General features: G+C 38.1%; 1 protein-coding gene across 3 annotated transcripts in view; it reads right to left on the reverse strand.

The window, feature by feature from the left end:
• Positions 1 to 780: 780 nt before the first annotated feature.
• Positions 781 to 23,084, reverse strand: part of SHPRH (SNF2 histone linker PHD RING helicase) — an 80,765-nt gene continuing 58,461 nt past the window's right edge. For all 3 annotated transcript variants that reach the window (XM_072140915.1, XM_072140914.1, XM_072140916.1), the window contains 11 exons: positions 20,323 to 20,385; positions 19,738 to 19,963; positions 15,421 to 15,564; positions 14,880 to 14,981; positions 14,546 to 14,617; positions 12,405 to 12,593; positions 9,791 to 9,883; positions 7,539 to 7,625; positions 6,904 to 7,082; positions 5,104 to 5,184; positions 781 to 2,595 (listed from right to left, as the gene is read on the reverse strand). In XM_072140915.1, the coding sequence (XP_071997016.1) occupies positions 2,496 to 2,595; positions 5,104 to 5,184; positions 6,904 to 7,082; positions 7,539 to 7,625; positions 9,791 to 9,883; positions 12,405 to 12,593; positions 14,546 to 14,617; positions 14,880 to 14,981; positions 15,421 to 15,564; positions 19,738 to 19,963; positions 20,323 to 20,385 (1,336 nt within the window). In that variant the 3' untranslated portion in view covers positions 781 to 2,495. The remainder of the gene's footprint in view (positions 2,596 to 5,103; positions 5,185 to 6,903; positions 7,083 to 7,538; positions 7,626 to 9,790; positions 9,884 to 12,404; positions 12,594 to 14,545; positions 14,618 to 14,879; positions 14,982 to 15,420; positions 15,565 to 19,737; positions 19,964 to 20,322; positions 20,386 to 23,084) is intronic.

The raw sequence follows: 23,084 nt of genomic DNA on the forward strand, positions 1-23,084 counted from the left end.
CTAGACTCACAATGTCCCACACTCCTCCTTATTAAAGAGTACGTGAGACACTGCAGGGACAAGCCTAAGGAGGGATAGGAGGAGCCTCTTTTTATGCTCAGGTTTCCTGTCCCTGGAGGACGGATCTCTATTTCTCTGGTGGTGCCTTTGTGATGAAGGGGAAACTACAAGTCTCATGATCCTTTAGTTTTCATTAACTCCTCCTCCATCTCATGCTCTGCTCCTAGTGATGATTTAAAAGTCTGTCTTGCTCTGTTACCATAGTAATGATGTGTAACTGCCATCACTGCACATAACTTCACTGAGATGTATCTCACCACAACACTGGCCATACTGGATGCACTGCAATAAACCGACTACAGCCAAACTAGTGGTGATCACTAGTTCGTCCTCCTGACGAACCGAAAGGCAAAACGTGCGTCGAGGGTGTTCAGTGGATGCCGGGTCTCCATTTTCAGACACTTAGGAACACTTACAGGTCAGGCAAGTAAGTGTTCCTACAGATGTTAAGATATTTCTATATAAAATCAATATGGTGTTTTTAGGGAATAACTTTAAAGGGATAGTGCAAAGATAATAACAGGGACTAGTGCAATACATATTATAGTAAATCTGTAAATGGATAAATTATGTATAAAGAAAGAACAGTTAAAAAATAATAGGAGCTATAAAGATACCCAGGCAATGCATATTTTTGTTTTTGTGTGTGAAAACCCTCATTGTTATTCCTTTCATATTAAATGTATCATTTTCTAAGCATTCAATAAAAAACTGTCTGTATTTATATATTTTTTTTAAAAAAAACTTTATTTAATAAATTTTGGTCCAAAACTCAGTAACCATTTTTTGGTGTACGGTTTTTGGTGTAGTCTTAGGGCAGTGGTCTTTTGATTGACCTGTGAGATTAAATTGAGAAAAAATATTTTTAGATGAAATAATCTTCTGTTTTGTGTCTGTTCCACACGAAGAAAATCAATGGGCTGATTAAAGGACCAGTACCAATTTAATTCTTCATTATAGTGTATGTCCACAGGATTTTTCTGCTACGGGGAGCAAAATTTTAAATAACAAGCAATTACATATTAGCTTATATTTTAAGGACCGTTTTGTATATGAATGATGCTTATTCTTGGAATACTCCTTTAAATGTGCAATGCAGGCTTACAGTCCACATAATAGAAAACATTGCTAAAAGATTAAGTATGTTAACAATTCACCAGTACAAACATAAGAAAAAGACTAGATCTCATACACTCACCGGCCACTTTATTAGGTACACCTGTCCAACTGCTCGTTAACACTTAATTTCTAATCAGCCAATCACATGGCGGCAACTCAGTGCATTTAGGCATGTAGACATGGTCAAGGCAATCTCCTGCAGTTCAAACCGAGCATCAGTATGGGGAAGAAAGGTGATTTGAGTGCCTTTGAACGTGGCATGGTTGTTGGTGCCAGAAGGGCTGGTCTGAGTATTTCAGAAACTGCTGATCTACTGGGATTTTCACGCACAACCATCTCTAGGGTTTACAGAGAATGGTCCGAAAAAGAAAAAACATCCAGTGAGCGGCAGTTCTGTGGGCGGAAATGCCTTGTTGATGCCAGAGGTCAGAGGAGAATGGGCAGACTGGTTCGAGCTGATAGAAAGGCAACAGTGACTCAAATTGCCACCCATTACAACCAAGGTAGGCAGAAGAGCATCTCTGAACGCACAGTACGTCGAACTTTGAGGCAGATGGGCTACAGCAGCATAAGACCACACCGGGTGCCACTCCTTTCAGCTAAGAACAGGAAACTGAGGCTACAATTTGCACAAGCTCATCGAAATTGGACAGTAGAAGATTAGAAGAACGTTGCCTGGTCTGATGAGTCTCGATTTCTGCTGCGACATTCGGATGGTAGGGTCAGAATTTGGCGTCAACAACATGAAAGCATGGATACATCCTGCCTTGATCAACGGTTCAGGCTTGTGGTGGTGGTGTCATGGTGTGGGAAATATTTTCTTGGCACTCTTTGGGCCCCTTGGTACCAATTGAGCATCATTGAAACGACACAGCCTACCTGAGTATTGTTGCTGACCATGTCCATCCCTTTATGACCACAATGTACCCAACATCTGATGGCTACTTTCAGCAGGATAATGCGCCATGTCATAAAGCTGGAATTATCGCAGACTGGTTTCTTGAACATGACAATGAGTTCACTGTACTCAAGTGGCCTCCACAGTCACCAGATCTCAATCCAATAGAGCATCTTTGGGATGTGGTGGAACGGGACATTGTTGAATCTATGACATGAAGAATTGAGGCAGTTCTGAAGGCAAAAGGGGGTCCAACCCGTTACTAGCATGGTGTACCTAATAAAGTGGCCAGTGAGTGTATGTCCAGAGAACAAAGCTACAGCTCAATCTCTGGTAGATATATGTGCATACTAATAAAGAGATACTAAAGGTGCTCTGTTCAGGGAATGTCCCTTGGTGGCTGATGACTTTTTTTTTTTTAGAGCTCTTCGATTTCTCTCTCCTCTGTAAACAGGTCAGCAAGGTCTGCTACAGTCAGGACAGAGGCTTCAGATTGTTTCATTGAAGTACTTGAATGACTGAAAACCAAACAAGAATGCCATTGAAATAATCTTGGTAAAAATGGTTTAACATTGAAAAAGGACACAGAAGAAAAAAACAACTGAAATATCACACACATCTCTGTATATATATATTTTATAACTACTGGTAAGTGCAGATCCCACCATTGGACTTGTCCATCTTCATATTCTTGTGGATTCACAGTCCTTGCATTTTTTAACAAATTTAAATTTGCAGAACTCTTTATTACAGTGTATGCAATGACAGAGGGCTTCTACTTTCAATTTAAGTGTATGGAAAATCACTGATACAAAAATCAATAAGCAGGTCCCCTGTTCTCATGATATTTTGACACTGATCATACATTTATGATGTAATCTTTGGATACATAATTACTCAAAATAAAATGTAAGTATTAAAAATACATTTTTCACATATTGATCATCAAGGCTATAAGCAACTATATACTCCATATGAGATTACTACATGTAACAGTCAATTACTTATTTCTCATATCATTGTTTGGCTTTTTTCTTATTGTCATAGCAGATAAGATGCAGGTCCATCATGTCTAATCTATAAATCATACAGTGCCGATGCAGAGGAAGGAAAAAATAAAAACTACATGGTTAATGCTAAGTGGACAAAATTTGGTAATAATTCCTTCCCTGAATATGGCAGTTAGAACAGTCAGAATAACCCACTGAATCAAAATCAAATTAACAAAATGTTTTGTTCCCAAAAGCTTTGATGTTTTTCTCTCTAGAAAAGTATACAGGACTGTCAATACGTAAAAATTCTCAGTTATCACAACATATCCACAGTCTCACTACTCTTATAGTAAAAATCCCAGTCTGTGGTTATGGTAGAACCATCTCTCCTCTAGGCGTAGAGGATGCCCCCTTGTCTTGGCTTAAAAAGAAATATTCCTGTACTGTCCATTTGTACATTTTAAAGGGAACATGTCACCAGGGACCTAATTTTCACTAATGACAGGTTACAGAAGCCCATTACTGCTGCAGTGCAAATCTGCCTTTCTTTTTTTTTCTCAACATTTGCATTACAATAAAATTGTGTGTTATAACTTACCTTGCAGCTGACACAATGCTCTGTGCAGTCCTAGGGATTGGGCTTTGGTTTGGATGCATTTCAAAAAACAACATGTGACTTTGTACTGCAGACTGCTCAGCTCTTGCCCCCCACCCCCCACCTTTGTGTTCCTGTACAGCTCCTCCTTCCTCTTCCTTCACAGAGCTCACAGCCTGGAGATCTGACAATCAGTGGGATAGGGAGGAGCTGTACAGGAGCACACAGGTGGAGGCTGAGAGCTGAGCAGTCTGCAGCACAGACAAGTCACATGTTGTTTTTTGAAATGCATCCAAACCAAAGTACAACCCCTGGGACTACACAGAGGATTCTGTCAGGGTGCAAGGCGAGTTATAACACACAATTATATTGTAAAGCAAATGCTTAGAGAAAGCAGAATGCAATGCAGCTGTAATGGGCTTTTGCAACCTGTTTTTTGTGAAAATGAGGTCCCTGGTGACAGATAGAAGGCCTATCAGGTCAATTTGGGACTGTAAACCAACTAGAGGTCCTTATGGACCTGTGGTTTAGGGTCTTACATAGACCTTTTTAAAGTCTATAAAAAAATAAACTTACATACTAACCTAGATCAGGAGATCCCACAATGGTGGGATTTTTTACATTTTTGATCCCGCAATTAGGATTTTTGACGCTTCGCATCTCAAGCTTTGTTTGAATTAACCTTTAAATTGGACCTTTCACTATCAACCCCAATTCTTTGCATGTATTAACAGCTGCTCTACTGATTCTGGTTTAGTTGGAATTATCAAGCAATCAGTAGCTTTAGTTTTGGATCTCATATGACAGATGGGCAGAGGCTAGTTGTCTGTTTCACCCATGGACAACCCATCATTTAAAACTGGGTGCTGAAAAAATAATAATAACGCCATCAGTGCACATTTCATTGTGTTCTTATAATAGAACTCTCTTTTCCTGAAAAGAAGTTTGATGAAAGTACCTTTCTCCCTAATTTTTTCCCTAGTCCCATGGCCAGTGAAAGCTCCCCCCACTTTATCATACGTTTATTTCAAATAGGAGGGATATGGGTATTATGGGTGGAGGAGAGGGCAACTGCATCTCACTAGCCACTCCCATGGGACACTGCTCTGCAGAGAGAAAGGTGGACTTTCACCTAACTTTTCTTTTTATTGGAAAAACCAGGCTTTATTATAAAAAAAAAAAAACTTTGGCAATGTGCACACTATTCTCTAGGAGGACATAGGGGAGCTTGAAAAAGGGCTCCTGATGACAGGTTCCCTCTAAAGGATACAAGGATTTATGCATGATGAAGGTAGTGAAATGTTGTCTTTAAGCCACAAACTTCACCTCTTATACATAAAATAACTACACTAAAAATTGCATTAATGTACCATGAACGTAGAGACTTGGTTGTTATTTCACAATTCTGACTTATTTATACAGAACAGAATTCCAAATACCTCCTGTCAACGGTCTTTAACATCGCTTGCATTCTTTCTTCAATTGTTGCTTTAATCAGAAATTTATGAACAATGGTAGCTCTGAAATAGAGGGACAAATGTGTTTTTTTTAAAACAATAAATCTATAGTCTTTTTACATTTTTGAACTTTTTGTTACATAAAATCAAATATTGTAAAAGCAATATGTTTGTCAATATGTTTGCATAAAAAAAATTCTAGAAAACTAGCTATAACAACAAGCTCACAATATTGAGCATCAATGAGCGCCGTAACAAGTGGCCTAGCCATCCCAATTGTCAGTGAGACATCACATGCGTCATGTGCCAAAAGGAGCTGTGATCATGTGATGACTCTTGGCCAATGAGAACATTCTGTGGGTGTTTCCTCATTAAGCCACTCATCTGCACCTATTGGGTCTTGTATTGAAATAACCCAAGCATCCTCAAACATTTAACACAAACTAAAAGTGGTTATCAAATTTTATATTTTACATTGTGGTAACCTATCTATATCATTTCTTTAAATGGACATTCACATTTAATTTAACCACTTAATGCATTATGATGTACATGTATGCCATAACGCGTTTAGGATGTCTGAATGGGGCTCACGGGCTAAGCCCCCAGCGTACATGGTATTGGCTGCATTATCACATTATGCACAGATTGCGGTTGTCAACCATTTACCTGCCGCCTACTACTTGGGTTTTGTATGATCTGTTTCTATGGCAGCCTGGAGTCTGTATGAAACTCCAGGACCCTTCATTGGGCAGATTATAGTGCCTCTGGCACACTGTTAGCAAATTCTCTAATAAAACCTAAAAATTCAAAATCACACTGTTTTTGTATAACTAATACATTTAAAAAAAAATAAAAATCATAAAACATGTTAGCTATTGCCGCGTCCCAAAAGTCCCGATATATGAACCTATAAAACAGGTTATTGCCGTTGGTGAACCCTGTTATGGAACACAGCAACAAAGTGTCTAAAACGTCACTCTTCACCATTTTACAACAGCAAAAAACATAATAAAAAAGTAATCAAAAGGTTGTACAATCCCCAAAGTGGTAGCAATGTAAACATTTTTTGTCTTTAAAAATACTTAATTTTTTTGTTTTTCTGTTTACAAAGCTGGATGAGGGCTTTTTTTCTGCCACATAAATTGTACTTCCAGTGATGCCATTTCATATTCAATGCCGGTCACTTGGTAGTTGGAAAAAAATACCACATGCAATGAAATTGTAAAAGATTTTTTGGACCTTCTTTGGAACCTTTTGATCGCTTTTTATTAAATGTTTGCTGTTGCAAAATGGTGAAAAAGTGGTGTTTTGTACATTTTGGGCGCCATTTTCCATTAACCCTTGGGGTCTGATCGATCCTACTATATACTGAAAAAGTACAGTATTGCAATATGTGGAGAATTTGCTATGGATCTATAATACTGTTCCTCTGGCACACTGTTATAGAATCTGCCGGATGACAGGTCCTGGAGTCTCATACAGACTCTATGCTCTCATGGGAATGGATCATCGCTCCCCGATGATGCCACCCGCAGCGATAACCCGATCCAAGATGGCGGCGCCTATGCAAAGAGTAAATGGTTAACACCTGCGATCGCTGGTGTTGTATGAAGATATGTGTCTGTAAAGTGTTGACTGGTATTTTAAAGTCCTAAAACATAACTAAACGTAACGTATGTATTCCATTGACATTGTTCTATTTCAAAAGACATTAAATGAGACCGACAGTAAAAGTTAATGGAAGTCCAATATATTAAAAAAAAAAACCTAAGAACCTACTTTTTCTGGCCAATTCTGTGCACACGACCAATTGCCTGAAGTTCATGTGCTGGGTTTAAAATAGGTTCTACCAACAACACATTTGTAGCCTCAATAATATTCAGCCCATTGGATCCCGTGTGTAATGGAAGAAGTAAAATGTTAATCTTGGGATCATACTTAAACGCTGACAGATTTTCCTGGTTAGGAGGAAACACAGATTTGGTTAATTTGAAATTAAAAGTAATGCTTCAATGTGTTTCAGTTTAAAAAATTAAATGTCACTTAAATTGTGTAAAATAATCTTCTATTCAACATGAAGTCATTCTAAAACATTGAATACTGTACTTCTACTCTTAGGGCAGATGTCCATGAGAGTTAAAACTGGCTGGGTGCCTTCCGTTTTCTGAACAGATAGCATGTGGCTGACCAGTTTAACTGATCAGTGTTTGTAATGAGAAGCTGGAAAATGTAGTGAAATTGGTGAAACAATCATTTGTGCCATTTCCTTGTGGGCTCTGTATTTACACCTATAATTTCATATAACCTTGGATTGTGACCAGCTCTTATAACCTTATCGGCAGCAGACATTTTTCTTTTGTGCAGAAGCGCTTGGGTTTATGTCTCACTACAATGCAATGAGAAACCTTCCTCACCTGAAATCTTTGTATCCCATTGATCTGGGAGAACACCATACCATTGTCTTGCAAAGCTTTGGCAATAATATCCAATACATCTTGCCACTGAAGAGAAATGATATACAAATAAGTTAAATTTACAAGTTAAACATTCCCAGGATATCCAAAGAACAAGGAAGAGAAGGAATAGAGGACGGAGATGAAGATTTTTCCTATAATGCACACAGAGCATAGAGTTTTGTCTGCAGGCAGAAAAACCCATTACTGTCTCCTATTGAAATAAATGAAGGATGGCTTCTCAGCTTTTTTGTTGTAACATCTAGCTCACCAAAAGTGGACTTAAAGGGGTTTTCCCACAAAGAAAAATTAGGCCCTATCCTGTGCTGATGGAAATTGCTAAGTACTACGCTCACCGATCTCCGTCTGCTCCATAGTGATCAATGGAGCAGAACGGTCATGCACGGCTGTCTGCTCCATTAGTCTGAGGAGCGGCAAGGGGCCGGTCGATCGTTTTCATGATCTGCAGGGGTCTCAGACCCACACTGATCAGCAAGTTAAGCCCTATGCACAGGATAGAGCCTAACTGTTCTTCGTGGGAAAACCCCTTTAAGGGGGCTGGCCACTTTATGCAAATTTTTTAAAAAAGAAGAAGATTAAAGAAGACCAGCTCTGGGATTGAGGCGTAGAGAAGAAGGTGAGTATGTGTAGTTTAATTTAGCTTAATTTTAGTGGTAGATTTCCTTTAACGACTTGGCCCTTTTGTTTTTGAGTTTGTTTTTTGCTCCCCGCCTTCAAACATTTTTTATAAACAAATTGTATTTTCCAGTGACTGTATTTAATATTATTGTTTTGTACTGGGAAGCAGGAAAATGTGGTGAAATTGGGGAATCATTTGCAGGCTCTTTATTTACACCTGTAATTTCATTTTTCATTCCAAAATATCTATACCACATTTATATAGATATTATTATGTTTAATTCATTTTAAAAGATTTGAATGTTTTGTACGAAAAAAAAAAAATTCTTAAGGCTGCTGAGCGAATTATTACTAATTTGCTTAATATCATGTCCCCCATATTTAATAAAAAATGAACAGATAGTGACCCCTTTAATAGTTAAGAAAGTCTCTCACCTTAAGACACATTGTAATCACTTGATTGTTTTCCCCTAGATATATTATTAATAAAATCCACAACTGCACCATAACAACTATCATCATCCATTGAGGGTGCGGTCGCGTTTACTGCATGCGTTTAAAAATGCACTGCAACAGCTGAAGAGAGATTTGCCTAATTAGACAGCTGTTAACAATTGTGTTTGCAAAAAGCAAATGTTAACACTTGTGTTAATACAAGTGTTAACATTATGTTAACAAACAAATGCATTAACACAGTGTTAACGGCTGTGTTAACACAAGTGTTTACAGCTGTTTAATTAGGCAAATCTCTCTTCAGCTGTTGCAATGCATTTTTAAATGCAACGTGTGACCGAACCCTGAAAGATAAAAGCAAAACCACATGCCCTAATATGATGCTTTACAATTTAGTATTGAGTAATAATATTAAAGCTTCCGCTGCACTGGATGTTATGCCTACTAATTTGGTTCATTTTCAAAGTATCTGCTCTCTTCTGTTTCAAGTGATTAACTTAGAGGAGACCATGTGATACAGTCTGTCATATTGACAAATTTTTCTTTAGCTTTAAAGAGAACATGTAATTCAAATTAATCCACCCAAAATAAACGTCATTAAGAACTGTGATCAAAAGACGTTGCCTTATCCCTAATTGATTCATTTTACTTGCATTGCCCTGCCTCCTTGTTCCTGATTGATAAATCTAAGTGCTACGATATTCTGCTGTGATAAAGTTCTGTTACATCATTTGGCACATAAAGTCATGTGGCCAAGATGACATCATATAAGGTCCTGTTACCTTATGTATGTATCTTATCGCATGAAATCACGGCATGCCTCAATGGAGGATGTGGAGAAGTAAAGGTCTATGGAGGCTTTTGTGATTTCATTTGATCAGATACATACATGGGATAGATGTTGCAAATGTCACATGACATACTGAGAAGAGTTATGGAACATGGGGAGGAGTAGAAGGCAGGGGCCTGCTGAGCAGGCCATGCCCCCCTCTGATATAATATAGAGTTGATTAATGGGGATGTGAGGGAAACAATTTTTAGTTAAAAGAAGGGATTACGTTTATTTCTAGGGCTATGAAGGAAAATGTGGTAGCTAGTTCCCTTTAAGCACAGACACTTACTGTTGAGAAGACCAAAGATTTTGCACTTGGATCCAAAGATTGTATTTTCATAAGAGTTCTGACAACTGCTTCAACTTTTGTAGAATGACTCCCCTTGAAAATTGAATACAATGGAGAGAAGATAGATAGTTACATTAATTGCAGAAAAAAATCTTCCCAAAAGACCACTTATTTATTTTGCTAGTTAAAATCCAATACATTGTATTGGAAGGTGGCCATCAAAAATACTTATTTTGCTTCAATGAAACATTCAGAGACAAATAAATTAAAGTACAGGCAGTACCCGGGTTACATACAAGATAGGGTCTGTAGGTTTGTTCTTAAGTTGAATTTGTATGTAAGTCGGAACTGTATATTTTATCATTGTAATCCCAGCCAGAACTTTTTTGGTCTCTGTGACAATTGGGTTTTAAAAATGTTGGGTTGTCATAAGAATCAATATTAACACTAAAGCTTCATTACAGACACCTGTGATAACTGTTACAGCTAATCACGTTAGCCTAGGACTAAAGTACAATAAATTACCAATATCCAGAGGTCCGTTTTAACTAGGGGTCGTATGTAAGTCGAGTGTTCTTGAGTAGGGGACCGCCTGTAGTACATATGACATGCACAACACATTTTACAGGGTACAGGGTTTATCTACCCTTTTATTTGCCTGCAGCTTGTAGATTTAGTCTCTTCCTGATGCTGCTTGCCGGGAGGGAATGGTCATTGGAGTGTCTGTGTCTGTGTGAGCTCGTCTTGGAATTCAAGGTTGGGGGGTAACGCTGCAGGCAGCAAACAGGAAAACCTATTCATAAGAAAAATCTGCCATGCCTGACCATAGTCAGAAGGAGATTGGGGGTCAGATCCAGGGGCAACAAAAATTGTGTACACCAGGACTGATGGAGGCAGGTAGGAATTACCTCTGTGACATGCTACATTTTTGTTAATAACAGTGAGTTAGATAATGTGTTACTTTGTTATCCTGAATATATTTAAGAATCCTGTCTTCGTGGGAATACACCTTTAAAAGAAGTTTTCCTATAAATGAAAAGTCCTCAAATCTTAATCCCTTAGTGTTGCTAACATAATAAAATTGATTTTTAATCCCTTAATTTGAAATTTGACTTCAAAATTCATCTCTGTTGGTGGGCACTAGCTGAGCAGACATTTCCCGATTCCTCTGTGCTATGCTCCTAGACATCCTCTAACTTTCCATCCTATGCAACTTTCGGTCTTTAACAAATAAGATCTTCATCAGGCATGGATTGCAAGGTATTTATAGAGAAGAGATTGCGGTACTATGACTGCTATAGCACACAGGAAGAACTGAGAAAGAAAGAACGTGTTTTTTGAATATTTTTTACGCATGGCTGCCTCCTTTCTGAAATCAACTTTTTAAATTATGCCAACAAGTATGAAGGAGTCTGGGGGGCATTACCATAGCCCCTCTGTGCTGCAGATTCACTGAGCATGAGCACTTTCTCCTCTACCACCATGTGTATTCTCTGTCCCGAGCTTACAGCAGGCATATGGCCCGGGGATGTGCTGAGAGAGCAGGAAGAGGGCGAGACAGTGTAACAGCCTGTGCAGACAGTATTGGGGGGGCTCTGGTAACACCCCCATAGACCTTTAATTTTGATAAATAATATAATAACATTAACACAGTCACTGTGCATGAATATATGAGTAAGTGTCCCTGGGGTTATCATGCTTGATTTTGATGGTAGATTTCCTTTAAAATCTATAACTTAAATGCTGTCTGCCACTCCAGACTCCTTCTCTAGTTGCTATAGCTACAACTATTGATGGTTTTTAGGTACTCTGTAAAGGAATATAAAAGCTTTCCTGTTTATTTAAAACGTGGAAACTAGACAAAAAAGCATGTAGCTATAGAAACCAGTGTGATTACTGAATTGAACATTATAGGAAATGCACTGGACGCCGATTACATCTAGGATCAGGTTTTAAATTATAATATAATTTACCTGATATATTACTATGCTCTATAGTTTTACAATCACTATTCAAGAATATGCATGCACGGATTGGCAGGACAACTGCTTCAATGCCATGCATTTCAGAACGCAATATAATCAAACTTAATGACAAGGAATCAAACTGACAATACATAATGGGAGTTATACTTCTGCAAACTTTCATTTAGTTTCCATACTGTATGTCTGTATATTATGTGTTTTTAATGTTTTTAATCAGCGTTGTGAATTGTCTGTCATGTACTAATAAAATTTGATTTATGTTTTTGCATGATCCCATGAGCCTTTTGATGCATTCTTTTTCTTTTGTTTGGTTTGATATTGGATCTTATGCATTGGCTCGCACATACTTTGGCTGTGCTACACCCTCCGTTTTGGTGTTAGATAAAGATATAACATGACACAACCCACTTGTCTCTAGCTTATAGAGTCTATGGTCATAAGTCGTGGATAAGCTGAGGTGCAGACAATTATTTATGATTTAGCTGCACATCTACAGGAGTGACATTTTTATGTTATGAATATTTTCTCATTCTCCCTTTTGATATAGATTGACCCATGGCACCTGTAAAAATGCATGGTGAATTAATAACTAGTTTCCTTGAGAGAAAAACAACAATATATTATGTTACCTTCACTGGAATGTCCTTCTCTTCATTTGAAGCCTCAGTAGTGAACACATAAGAGATTTCTTTGTGTGAAGTTGTCTGTCTACATATAGCACATTTAATGGAGCTTTTTCTTGTGCCAACACTATACTGTTCGACGATGATTGCTACACATTCATTGCAGAAGCAATGGCCACAAGTAAGCACTGCCCACTAGAAAACAATAAAAAGTATAATAATAATAATGATAATGATGCAAAAAAACAAAATAATGACTGTTTCCAATTTTGCACATAACCCTCTTGGCCCAACACTCTTATTCCTCTAAATATGAGTTCATTGAGTTTTATACTCTGCATTCACAGCAATTACAAATGACTATACTGAAGTCCAGCCTTTTTATATTTTTAGCAAAGTAAAGCTGATAAACGAAAGAAATAGAGTAGAAGAACCCTATTGAAGCCCATTGGCAGAATAAAGGGCCTGAGTGTACAGGCAATCCACAGGTTACATACAATAAAGGATCCATAGGTTCGTTCTTAAGTTGAAATTGTATGCAAGTCGAAACTGAATATTTTGTAATTGTAGATCCAGACAAAAAAATTTTCCCCAGTGACAATTGGAGTTTCAAAATTTTTTGCTGTACTGGAACCAATGATTATTAATAAAGTTGCATTGCAGACACTTTGCAGATGATCATTGCAGCCGGGGACTAGAGTAAAGCATCCAGAGAGATTCACCAGAGGTTACAGTGGGCAGGGCGGTCCGTCTTTAACTCAGTGTTGTCTGTAATTCAGGTTTCCTTAAAAAGAATCCCCCTAAACTAAATATATTTTCATAAGCTGCCATTCGAAAGCATTTCCCCTATCCCTTCATTGTCCCTCTATATACCTGTAACCGTAAGCAAAGAGGTCCTAAAGCTGTATGCAAATGACCCGTGAGATGTCCAATGAGTCATTATCATATTCAAGTCAGGACAAGTGACACAGACCTGATGACAGGTGTCCTTTAAGTAGGGGACCGCCTGTACGCTGTATGGTGCTGCTTATTTACAATATCATCAAAATCTCTCCTACTCATTAAGTGGATAGTTCTTTTAGATGCTTTTAACCGCAAATTTTGTTGTGACCTGTGGTGCCGATAGAAATAAGACTAAGGCTTATACCACACCAACAGCGACATTGTGTTTGTACTGCATAATGCAATAAGGCAAGATAAGAATCTGTGTTTCTCACCTTAGCTACACAGTGTACAGTATGGAGTGCCATGTTTCCCTTTAGAGATGATTCTGATAACACATATACATTAATCACTTCATGGGCTACTTACATCCTAATTGCACATAACCCATGCAGATAGCTTGTGTATAAATGTGGCACACTTCAGGATCAGTGTCTTATGTATCTATATGAGTCTTATGAACAGTCTCTCTTCCTGTAGTAATAACTTTTCAACACTTATCTATGTGATTTTGAGATTATTTTCTCATGACACATTGTAGATGATGTAAAAGTAGAATTTCACTGATCGGCTAGGATTTCTTGGGGTAAAAATTCAACAATTTAAGAAAAACATGAAGTTTCCAATTTTCTTTTGACAAAAAGTCCTACCACAAATTTTTATATTACCAGATTTTTTTTTTTACGTTTGGCTATTTTTTAAAGTTCTTAGAAGGTTTATAGTTTTAGTAGAAAGTTCTCAAAATTTAGAGATTTGAAAAAAAGCTATATTTTTTGGTGACCAATTTATTTAGGAAGTGACTTTTAGAGGTTTATGTACTATAAACCCCCACTATTAACAACATTTTATTAGGTTAAGGTCTCAAACGTTTGAAATCAGCATTTCGGAAGTCTGTTAACCCTTTTTAATTGTTTCTCAAAAACAAAACAAAACGGAGTGGACATTTTTACATTTTATCTATAAAAATATTTTTGTTCAACCCTAAAATGTACCCGATTGTTCATGGGCAGATAGATATCACATGTCCCTCAATCTGCAGCCATTTTATGATCAGTAATGTCTGACTGATGAGGTAATAGACAGGAGGCTTCACTTTACATATCAACATTTCTGGAACTTTGCTATAAGATTAGTATAGTATGCATTTTATGAAATCTTGTGCTCCAACTGTAAGAAATAAAAATGTAAACAAGGTCATAAATTACCTGTTTTCCTAGATTTCTAGAACATATTGGACAAGGCTCTGGATTTACTCCTCCACTGGTTTTATCCTGAGACTAGAAAAGAAGAAAATACTTGTTTTCCCCAAAAGAAAGTCATAATAATGTTACTCGATTTGGCTTAGTATATTCTGCTGAAATGAACACGATTACACAAATAAAATAATAGAGACACGATTATGGTTCAACCATTAGTTCTCAGAACAGTACTAATGGAAATTAACGTAGTATATTACATAAATCTCAGTGATCATATGACAAATTTATACTTACACATAATTGCTGATAGAAACTGCCTGATACTGTTACTCATAAATACCTTTTCTAAATTTGTCAGATAAAGGAGCTGGCCCAATTTTTTCTGTAACTGTGACTTGGCAACAGCTTTGTCGTTAAGCAACTTTACACGATTCTGCTCAACCTACAAATACAATGACATAACTCCTTAAGTTATCTAAGAGAAAATGCAGACATTCTAGTAGATATAATGAAATAATGAATAACAGGATTGAAATGAAAGTAAAACTCACAATGACCAGCTTTTTCATTACTTATGAATATAGAGAGGTGCTTTTTTTTAGGTACCTATATATTTGAGTATAAAATATTAGTATTATAAGGTGTGGTGTTGCAGAACTCTCTTTAATCATTTGTTTACTCTTCAGCTTTCTGGATGCTAAAGGTAGGTTTCAGCAACCATCATCTGTTCCATATGACGTGAGCACTACTCTTTTTTTCTTAAATTTACATGTCACTCACTTTGCCATATCACAAAACTGCTAAAAACCGCAAGTTGGTACACCTCAGTGTTATTTCGGTCTTGCTTGTTGGAAGTAACTGTATTTGAGGTATAAACTAACCTCATGAGGTTCAATGATGTGAAGAACAGGAGGATTGGGCTTAGGTTCATCGGGAAGCCGAACCCGGAGGCGCTGGGTTGCCATGGAAATCTCATCAATAGCAGACACGTGGTTACGTAAGACCATCCAGTACTCATGTAGTAACTAAAAAGAACAGAACAATAGTAAACAAGAACACGAAGAAGCACTGCAGAAATTCAAATGGAGAAAGTTTTTATTCCACCATAGTAAAAGTAAAAAGAGTAAAAAGAACAGAAAATTATTAGAAGCCTTAAATAAAAAGGTTTTTAAGATAAACCAAAAATGTAGATTATCTAAACATATTTACATAAACCATTCTGAGGCACTTTAGAGATAATTAAAAAAAAACATTTTTCTTTGTTTACAATAATTGGTGTTCCATTAATGCCGAAAATAACAGATGCAAAAGTTCAGATGCAGTCGCACTCCTCCATTTGCTTTTCTTCCCTCTGATTATATTGAAAGTGGGTGCATGCATAATACATTTTGTATTCACTGTAATGACACGTTTTACTCATGTTCACTGGCAGCTATAGACTTTACATTTGTGTAACAAGCCCAGCATGTTAGAACCACACATGCTCATTATATGCCTTAACACCTTGTACGTGACATCTTTGAAGTAAATTCAGAGTCTGAATGGGAAGAAATGATCATGGTAAAATGGAAAATCCAGTGTGTAGGTGTATGTAGGCAACATAAGAGCAAAAATGTACACCAGAAATTGAAAAAGTTTTCAAAATGCACTATTCAAATACACTATTCAAAGTTTGGTCATAATTTCATAATTCAGTTTACATAGATATGCATTTTATCTAAATTTCAAATAACTTTACAAAGAGTTCAAAGACTAACCGATTATGCAACAAGTAGAAGGAGGGTGTCCCTATATCCCTGGAAGGGTGAACGTTTCCCCATGGAGATGAATAGGTTAGCAGTGAGAATTAACAAGTACCAGGCAATTTAGTCCTCAGATGGTGAGTTGACAATATAGAAAACCTCAGAATATTACATTTTTATTAAAGAATTTTTCATGCTGTATAACAAGGTCAAACGTATAAAAGCTGTGTAGAAGTGATAAGGCAGATAAACACTTGCAGTAGATGCAGAAGGATCTAGATTACATTATCAGATTCAACACAAGACTCAGAGAATAGAAATGCTCATAGGGATGTTTCTCAGGGATTTTCAACCAAAAGCCATTTAGTAAAAGAGATGAGGCACAGCAACACATTAAAAAAAAACAACTAAAAAACAAAAAAAAACCAAAAAAACTACAAAGTAAGGCCTTTTTCCCCACTGCCATATGGCCGCCTGGACATAGCCTGGGTGAGCATACAGCTGCATGTTGGTCTCCCCTCCGCATAGCGAGGGATGGCGCTCAGCCATAGACACCGGAAAAGATAGAGCACGCTCTATTTTTTTCCCTGTGCACTGTACTGTACGGTGGTACATGTGTGTGTGCACCATACTGCGGCCAGGTTCACAAGGCATCTATTGGGATGGCAAATTTGCAGCTGGATACAAGTCCCCACAACATCAGTATGAAAGGGGCCTTAGCAGTCAAAATTTAACATAGAGTTCCATATATTGCAATAACAAAAACGGAGATCCAGTACTCCAGCCACACCAGTCAAAATAACACACAGCTCTAGTAAGGGGGGGGTCTCTGGTGAGCTGGCATGTAAAGTACCAATTGGTCAAAGGCAACTGTTGTCTGATTATGTTTTGTATTCTGTCTAAACCCCTAATTAAGCTATCCCATGGTCACCCAGTCCATATGAAATTTATATGGCAATTATATAATACCGCCCCCTATGTACAACAATATACCTACTGTAATACTGCTCCTATGTACACGAACATAACTAAAATACTGCCCCCTATGTACAAGAATATGACTACGATAATACTGCCTCCCAGTTCTATTCCCCCCTCCCTTCTTCCCCCAGTTCTATCACCCTCCCCCCCTGCCCCCAGTTCTAGTTCCACCTGCAGCCTCCAGTTCTGGTCCAAACCCCCCCGTAGTTCTAGTGCCCCCCTGCAACCCCAGTTCTAGTCAACCCCCCACTGCCCCCAAGTTCTATTCCCCTCAACCCTCCTGTCCCCATTTTTAGCCCCCCTACTTCCCCCAGTTCTTGTTCCCCCTCTCTGCCCCAAGTTCTAGTCTTCCCCCTGCTGCCCCTGCCCCCAGTTCTCTTCCCCCTCCCCTCCTGCCCCCATTTCTAGTCCCCCCTGCAGGCCCCAGTTCTAGTTCCCCTCTCCCCCCTTAGTTCTAGTCCCCCCTGCTTCCTCAGCTCTAGTTCCCCTCTCCCCCCTCTAGTTCTAGTGTCCCCCCTCTGCCCCAGTTTTGGTTCTTAGGTCAAGGCATGACTACAATCAACAATGCCAAGACACTTCATTGTGATCGCACATCAAGAAGTATGTAGCTGATTCACAGCACACAAGTGTTCGTGCTGATAAGGGAAAACTGAGGACTCTTTCCAACAGGCAATTATGTCAGGTTAAAAGAGCAGCTGCAAAAATTCCTTTTCATAGCAGAAGTTTTTGAATCTGCTGGTGCCTTCAACGTCCCCCAAACAACAAGATGGAGGGTCGTTCAGAGGTTTGCAAGCCATCCTGTCGACCTCCTCTATCCACTGCACACAAGCAAAAACAGCTCCAGTGGGCCATACAATACATGAAGAGTGACTTCTGTCCTCATGCAAAACAATTGAAGCAGAAACCATCCAAAAACTGACAAATTCAATGGACAAGAGAGTTCAGCATCTTCTTCCGAACAAGGGGTCCTATGTGCAAATGTAACATCACCTAGAATAATTTTTTTACTTGAAAACTGTTTGATTTCAGTTTGTAATAACCTGCTAATTCTTATGATGTCACAAATGACCATTTTTTTTCTTAATAAAAATGAAAAGGTTGAAAAGTCTGCTGTGAATAATAATTTATTAATAATATATATTTTTATAATATACTGTTATCATAGCCAGTTTGTTCAAAACATTTCAATTATACTCGAATAGTTGATAAATGGAAAATTACAATTACTGTAATTCAGGTAATTTTGGAAAATATGAGAAAATTATATTTGCATATATTTGGAACACAGTGTAATTGGAATTCTTTTTCTTAAACCTAAATTGCAATGCAACCATGCTTGAAGGCAGCACTGGTTTAAATAAAAGGATTTTAAATTAGTACAGATATTTATTGCTTTTTTGCCAAGCCAAGTCAGCGAGGATATACAGCTTTTACAGGATTGGATATCTCAAGCAAGCAACTGTACATTCTGATACAGCTTGCTTTATTAACAGGACATCTAGTCACTCCCTGGTCCTCTCATGAATGCCCACTCATACTCATTGTTTAGCCAACTCACAATAAAGTGTGGGAGAAAATAATCCAGAGCAGTTGGCATCATGGTGTAGGAGGACAGCAGCTTCAAAGAAAACAGTAAGGAAAATCTGTAGGGGAAGACTGTCCAAGTCATCGTAAAGCACAATAAAGGGGGAAAATTGTCTGTAGCAGCTCACTGCGAGTTGAGAAAGTAAAAGTAATAAATATAATTAATATTCAACTGGGTGTAAACTATTTGACACATCCAGCATAGCCAGTGCTAGGGTGAGATGCCATCTCAGTGAGGCAATATGCAGTGATGACAGTTACACACATCATTGCTATGTTAACACAGCAGGACAGTCTGTTAGATTATAATGGGGAGCAGAACATGAGAAGGAGCTGTTACTGAGAACTGAGGGTTCATGGAGATAACGCCACTTACTTTAGAAAACCCATAGAATTTTGTAAATCATAAAGACAAATCATTTAAGCTCCAATTTGTGATTAATTACAATGAGTTTTGTTGTATTTATTTATAGCAACTTAGCAAATCCTGTGTTTAGCACAATACAATAAAGCTTTATTGATCCCTGAGGAAATATATTGATATTTTACACATAAATAATTCTCTAACTCAAATTATAGGATGACTACCATATGTATGTATGTGTATTGTTTAAGAAAATCTAACATCAAATTTAACATGATAAACAAGGGGCATTTATTTATAGATTTAAAGAAACCGCCCCCGTAGCCTTCTGGCTCATCATGCTGTATTTTAAATAATAATAATCTTTATTTATATAGCGCCATTAAATTCCGTCGCTATACAAATCAAAATAATAAATAAATAATAATTTATATAGTGCCTTCCAATCTAGACTACCTGGACTACAGCTTTTTACATGAGACATAAACAGGTTTTTACAGCATCTAAATAAAATAAGAAAACCTTACCTTATATTCTTTTTTCCAGGCCTCAAATAGCTCCATGAAGCACGCCCCTTCATCTGTTAGCCAGGGGTCCATTCGGTGACTTCTGGCAAAGGATAGTATTGCTTTCAAAGATCGTTCCAATTCGCTGGCTGCCCACAGACCTCGGCTCGTTTTAGGCAAACGATCATCTACCAATCCATTTTCTTCTTCAATCATCTCTTCAAAAATCGCAGTTTGACCTTTAACCCTGAAAGTTAATAGACAGGGATGGCAATAAAATTATTCTGCACTTACATGTTATCTAATGATAATTTGTTTATACATAATTTTTATTTCTAAAAAATTATGGTCTGCAAACATACTTCCTAAACGAACTTTCTCTGACACATTTGATGTATAGAAACACAAAGAAAAGACATTCCAGTGTTGCTGTAAAATATTCTGCATTATTAACATATAAATCATGTACTTAAACTTACAGCTTCATTTCAACAAAACAATAAAAGAATATTATTACTATAAACAACTAAACTAATTTTCAATTCTAAGCTTCTCAGCATTGGACTTGTCACAGACAATAATCTTTGAAGTGAGGTAGCTACTTACGTATGAGAGAAGAGTTTTGACTCATAATCCGTGAATAATTCATCAGCTTTACAAAAGACGCAGCTGTGAAGAGAGGGAACATCAGACACCCGCTGTTAGAAGTGCGCTACTACATTATGGTACTCTTCACACAGCAGACATAAGACAGGTAAAGCAATGAGTCAGCAGCATCACCAGCAGCAGGCTCTGAAAATAGCACTAACTGTGTATATAGTATATGCAAAAATAGTGTAATAACAATAACCATTAAATAATTAGCATGCTTTACTTCGAGAGACAAACTTCTTGTATACAACATACACTGAGCTAAAGTTGTCACAATTCAGACTTGATTAGAGGACATGCTTTGCACAACATCCATTATGGGTTTTAGACAATTTGATAGCTTAAATACATTGGGGCACATTTACTTATCCGTCCTGTCGCGATCCCTGAGGTGCATTGTCCGACGAGGATTCGGAGCTGCCGTGATTCACTGATATCGCGTGTCCAATTTCCTACATGTGTCTCTTCCACACTCAGGTCCGTCGGAGTTCACCTTCTTCTTCCCGGGGTATTTGAGTGCATGGCTTGCGACACAATTTTGAATGTTAAATCCCGCGCTTGGTCCGAATCAGTTGGGTTGTCCGATGGCCACGCCCCCAATTTGTGTCGTATGAAAGTTGGCTCAATTGAGCCAAAATCCTATTACGTGCACCAAAACCCCCAGTTAAATGCGGTGCAAAATCGTAAAAGTCAGGGAACGAAAATTACGGAAATGCGGTCTGCGGACCCTTAGTAAATGTGCCCCATACTGTTTAAATATTACTAAAGATAGGAAAATCTGCTCCACTATATATAAAATATTACATTTTTTTCTTTTCACAAATCAGTAGCTCTTGGGATGCAGAACAACTTTGTCCATTATGTTTGTTACCTATATCCAGCAGTTTTTTTTCTATACCCCTCAGTGTAGCACAGTCCTAAAGTAGCTGCTTCCCCTGGCTGTGTTGACAACTGTATGGACTCAAACATGGGGAGAAGCTTGCTGCTCCCTGCTCACAGAGGAGAAAGGAGGGGGAGGTCATTTGACAGTTTTCAGTGGATTTACTTGGAATATCACTGGATTTGCACTAAATTGCTTAATGAGTGAACAGAAGGTATCATGGGATACGTGGGAAGAGTGAATCGGACTCTGCTTGAGGGAATATACAGGAAGAGAGAAGTCTCTGCCCACTTCACCAATGATGAGAAAGATTTTTGTCAAACACTTTCAAAACAGAAAAAATTTAATAAGACTTGCAGGTAATTTGGTTTTCATAAATTCAGCATGATGGCCCCACCTGGAGGTTGCTCCTCCCTAGCAATCCCTTACCAGTGACTACCAAAGAACCACCAGGAAGAATTAAAAAGCTGAAAAACCATCACCAAGAAAAAATTTTGGGCAGGAAATAATCAGGGGCTGTCATGGTTGTCTTATGTAAACTGAACTACAGTTAAGTCTAATTTTATGTTTCCATCACATTGCCCATGATGGCCCCACGTGGAAATATACCAGATTATTAATTTTGGATGGGATCACGGCCTGGAGAATTTTCCTGCTGAAGGCCAGTTCTCCAGAACTAGCAATTTCTAGCTGGTAGTGCTTGGTAAAGGAAGAAGGGTTGACCACGTAGCCACCCAACAAATCTAAAAAAGCTCCACTTTCCTCAGCCCAGGACGAGGATATAGATCTAGTGGAGTGAGCCCTTAGATTTTCAGGTAATAGTTTTTTTTATAGTTATAGCAGGTTTTAATCGTGGACTTTATCCACCTAGCTATTACTGACTTAGATGCTTTCTTGCCTTTGCTATTCCTGGCAAGCTATATTGGCAGATAGTAGTCTTTACTGCCTGTATGGGTAGTGTCTAATTAGGTGATAAGACACCTAACATCTAAGGTGTTACATTCTTTCTCCTTCTCCGAGGTGGGATTATCACAGAAAGATGGTAAAATTATTTCCTCACTTCGATGGAAGTAAGAGATGACTTTTGGAAGGAGCAGGGGATCAAATTTTTGTCTGGGATGCAAAGAAATGGTTCTCTGGAAGATAAGGCCTGAATTTTACTTAATGTGCAGGCAGAAGTTATTGCAAGTAGTTTTTAGAGTTAGATATTTAATATCACATACGACACCAGAGGAGAGTGTTACACCAGGATGTAAATTTCTTCCATAACTTAAGTTAATTGTGCTGTGTATGACTCAACACTGCTACATCATTATAACCACTCCCTCAGAAAGGTGGGGGCTGTGAGAGATCTGGCTATATGAAGGGAAATAAACCTCATGCTCTCCTTAGGAGTTGTATTCAGAGTCATGTCTCTCATTCATAATGGAGGTGGAGCTTGCAGTGTAAGCACAAGTAGGGAGGTGGGGTATATAGACTATATACTGCAACTCCCTGCCTCCTTGACTGGAACAGAAGGAATCGATAAGTCTTTTATTGAAGAATGGTGGCTCTAGTCCCATGGATAGAAAGATCAGTGGAACATGTATGAAGACGTCTAAAATGTACTGTGGGATTTTTTTATTGGGGGGTGACCCTGGTGGCAGGTTCTCTTTAAAAACACCCAAAATACAGACCACCCTTAGTTACAGATGGTCCTCTATGCTTCCTGTGACCTCTGTGATGCTCTCTGGATGTTAGTTATATACTGAACTTTGGCCCCAGGTTGAAAATGGCAGAAGAGTATGCAGAAAAGTTAATGCTCATTCCTATGACAGCTCAAAATTATTAAAATCCA

The sequence above is a fragment of the Engystomops pustulosus genome, chromosome 3 (assembly GCF_040894005.1).
Source record: "Engystomops pustulosus chromosome 3, aEngPut4.maternal, whole genome shotgun sequence".
In the NCBI taxonomy this organism is placed as follows: domain Eukaryota; kingdom Metazoa; phylum Chordata; class Amphibia; order Anura; family Leptodactylidae; genus Engystomops; species Engystomops pustulosus.